At 39.3% G+C, this 3690-nt stretch overlaps 1 protein-coding gene across 1 annotated transcript in view; it reads left to right on the forward strand.

Moving 5' to 3' along the window:
* Window positions 1-3690, forward strand: part of TNFSF11 (tumor necrosis factor (ligand) superfamily, member 11) — a 34759-nt gene that overhangs the window by 24720 nt on the left and 6349 nt on the right. Inside the window, exons 3-4 of the mRNA XM_008593347.1 lie at window positions 1308-1353; window positions 1432-1530. Coding sequence (XP_008591569.1) covers window positions 1308-1353; window positions 1432-1530 — 145 coding nt within the window. The remainder of the gene's footprint in view (window positions 1-1307; window positions 1354-1431; window positions 1531-3690) is intronic.

The raw sequence follows: 3690 nt of genomic DNA on the forward strand, positions 1-3690 counted from the left end.
CCCGTGGCTCACTTGGGAGAGCGTGGTGCTGACAACACCAAGTCCAGGGTTAAGATCCCCTGACCAGTCGTCTTTAAAAACAAAGAAACAAACAAAAAAGAATAGGTCACTAACGACAGCCTTGCTGTCTTTAATGACTCCAGGGGTCATTAAAAATAGAATAGCGTCTCTTCTCTTACAGGGGTCCTGAAGGCAGAAAGAAGAGTAAATGTTAGCTCCAGAACCTTCCGGCTGATAACAGTTGAAGTTGCATTATTGCCTCTGTCATCCGTCCATCCATCCATCTACTTACCTCCTTACCTATACCTACCTATCTACCTACCTGTCTGATCTATTTCGAAGCCCTCCTTTCCAGTCACTCAAAGAACTTAAGTTACATGGCCTATCTTTTAAACATCATGGGAGGAATGGTTAGCATAAGTGGTTATCCTGGTAACAGAGAAACTAGGAATCTCTCCAGAGTGTTTCTAGTATCTAGATATCGGAATTATGGGGGTGCTCAGGTAAGTGGCTACGTGCATTATCTCATTTAATCTTCACAACCATCCTATGATAAAGGTGCTTTTAATATCCTCAGTTTATGCAGGAATTTGAACCAAGGTGAAAGCCTGAGTTTTCATCCATTCCATCTTACTATGTCCCAAGAAGTGACATTTAATGTTAGTTAATGTCTGGATTCTGGTGGGCATGTGGTTACCTATTGGATCCTTTATTCTCAGGGCTCAAACTGAGATATGCAATTACCTACACTCTTTGTACTCACGTTCTTTCTTTTTCTGGCTCATGCTTCTAAACCCCTATTTGCAGCAATATTTTAAGTTAATTATTGGTACTCTAAAAGCTCTTAGACTTCCTTATAGTACTTTAAATACACCGTGATTGTAAAATAAAAAATTAACCACTGGGAGCTGGGCATCATTCTCTTTCCTGTGGGCTGAGCTTCAGTGCTGTAATAGGAATTTACTAAAGAAATAGACATAAAAAGAGCCGCCCTGAAGATTTAAGAGGGTCATATATTCTGTGTAATTGTTATTTTCCTAGTTAACTTTATCTCCATTTGTGTACCTGGCACAAATTTTTAATTACGTTCTGCTATTCCATGTTCTATAATTTACATTGTCTTTTATTTCCTCTTACTGTCCAAAGTAGTTTGTTTGATGGTGTGTGTACTTTTTAAACACATCAACATCCAATTGTTTGGCATGAACTTTCATTGATCACTACCTAGAACTTATTCAGTCCTGAGTTCTTATTGCTTTACAGAAAGAGTGAGTGTATAAGTAAGATCCTTCTTCCTTTTATTTCAGGAATTACAACATATTGTTGGAACACAGCCCATCAGAGCGGAGAAAGGTAAATGGATGTGTATGAATATTTGAAATCCCAAAGGATCACTACTTTTTGGGCTAATGTGGTTTCTCTCATCTCCAGCTACGGTGGAAGGTTCATGGTTAGATCTGGCCAAGAGGGGCAAGCCTGAAGCTCAGCCTTTTGCTCATCTCACTATCAATGCCACCAACATTCCATCAGGTGAGTTCCCTTTGCAGCCAGGCTTAAAAATATTTCGAGTCATTTATCAGCCCATTTCAGTACTCAACCTCATTATTAGCTTGCTACTAAATTTTCGAGAGCCCTTACTTCTAAACCAAAAGAAAGATCATTAGTCTTCAGCTGATGACCCACATCCTGGAAACAGTGATTCTTAAACATACCAGAATGGACATCACCACTGTATTCATTTTTGGGTGTTTATTTTAAATGACTGCCAGTAGAGGGTGCATAACTGGGAAGGACAGTCCTGTATTATGCTCATCTGTATTTGCCCAAGCTGAATGGACGCGTCCCCACTGCTGACCTCTGAGGTGGATTAATTCATCCCGTAGCTATGCACTCAGCTGTCTCCTGCAGAGTTCCAGGGAGGAGCTCGAGAGAGTGATCTTTAAGAGACAGTAGCTCTCTAGAAGATGAGGCATCTTCTCTCTTCTCCAGGGACATCCTTTCCCTTCTCCAGGCTTATCATTTTCTCTGGGTAAGGGTTCAGGGTGGAAACCTGATTCTCTTTTGGAAACGAGAAAACCCAGAGCTCTGTGCCTTCAGCCACCTCAATGTGTCAGCTATTCCATCATGTAACCTCTACTGGTTACTTCACCTCGGGCTAGGTAAGGATCAAAAAGAGTACAGAGAACATTATGATTGAGTGTAAATTGAACATTATTGTTATTATTATGCCACTTATTGAACACCTACTGTGTTCTGTGTTCATTATCTCTAGTCCTTATGCTGCAAGGTAGTGATTATCATTCAGATTTTGCAGACAGGGAAACTAAATGACATGTAGTTTGTCATTTGCTCAAGGTCACAATGGTGGCAAGATTAGAGTTGAATTCCACTCTAGCTGATTCCCACGTTCATGCTTTTTATGCTACACATGATCATATAAACAGGCCACAAGGTACGTGTGGTCAGTTGGCTTTGTCAGAGGAAAATAAATTCAAAGCTCTTATGTTGCTTTTTTCTTTTAAGGATTAGATTAGTAACAGGGGCTCTAAAATCTTACTGCATGGGTTCGAGGCCCCACTATGCTACTTACTGGCTCTGTGACCTTCTACAAATTATTTGAATCACTTGTTCCTCAGCTTCATCAACTGGGGATGGTGACAGTGTCTACCTCGTGGGGTGGTCACGAAGATGAACTGAGATAGTGTCCTGACATTCTTATATGGAAGGTGGTGTGTGAGGAGCACTCAGTGAATGTGATTCGTTATTATTATGAGAGTTTGATTAAATAATTGTGCATATTCCCCTTTGTTCTGCAAATGATTTAAGGAAAGTTCTTCTTAGAGTTAAAAAAAAAAAAAGGCTCAAGTTTTAATAAGTGATTTTGAAACCATTATCATAGCATGGGCCATGGAAAGATTTTTCCTGACTGAAGATGTAGAAAGTGAGAAACCAACTCTCTGGCTTTTAGAGGATTTTCCAAACTATATATCCTGTCCCAGATACTTGCTTCATAAACAAATTTTCTCTCTTTGTGTCTCTGTGTGCTTTATGGTGGAGTTATCCTAATTTTCTTTCAGTGAAAAACTATTTTGCATGTTAGTAAGACAATCAAATTAGTACCGATGCATCTGTATTAATTTCTTTGAGTGGGAAACTATTTTGCATGTTAGCAAAGGCAATCAAATTAATACCAATGCAGCTGTGTGTGCTATGAATGTACCCTACATTTATCTTTTCAGTTCTCTTTCAATGGCATATGATAAATATTGCATTAGACTGCGTGCGAAAGTCTGTTTGGCAATAGCAAGCATGTTTTAGCTATAAAGCTCTCTCTGCAGGCACCTAGCATCAAATCATTGCCAAAAAAACAAGGCAAAACTCCTGGTTATTTTCCGACTGTTATTGAGTTTGTGCCTGAGTGAGATGAGTTAGTGTGTGCTTCTGTTTAAGAAAATAGAATTTGCTGCTCTGGCTAGGCCAGCAGCCCCCTGAATCCATTTATCTCCCAGTTTGGGCCAGTACTGGATACTTCAGAAGAAGTTGGCTTTAATTTTGTGTGTTCACTTTGGGGCTCTGTTTTATACTTATTTACACATAAGAAATTAGAATTTGCCTTATATGGACTGTTACCTTGTGCATTTCCCAAACTTCTTTTTTTTTTTTTTTTTTTTTTTTTTTTTTGACCGGCCC

The sequence above is a fragment of the Galeopterus variegatus genome, unplaced genomic scaffold, assembly GCF_000696425.1.
Source record: "Galeopterus variegatus unplaced genomic scaffold, G_variegatus-3.0.2 Scaffold9022, whole genome shotgun sequence".
Taxonomy (NCBI): Eukaryota; Metazoa; Chordata; class Mammalia; order Dermoptera; family Cynocephalidae; genus Galeopterus; species Galeopterus variegatus.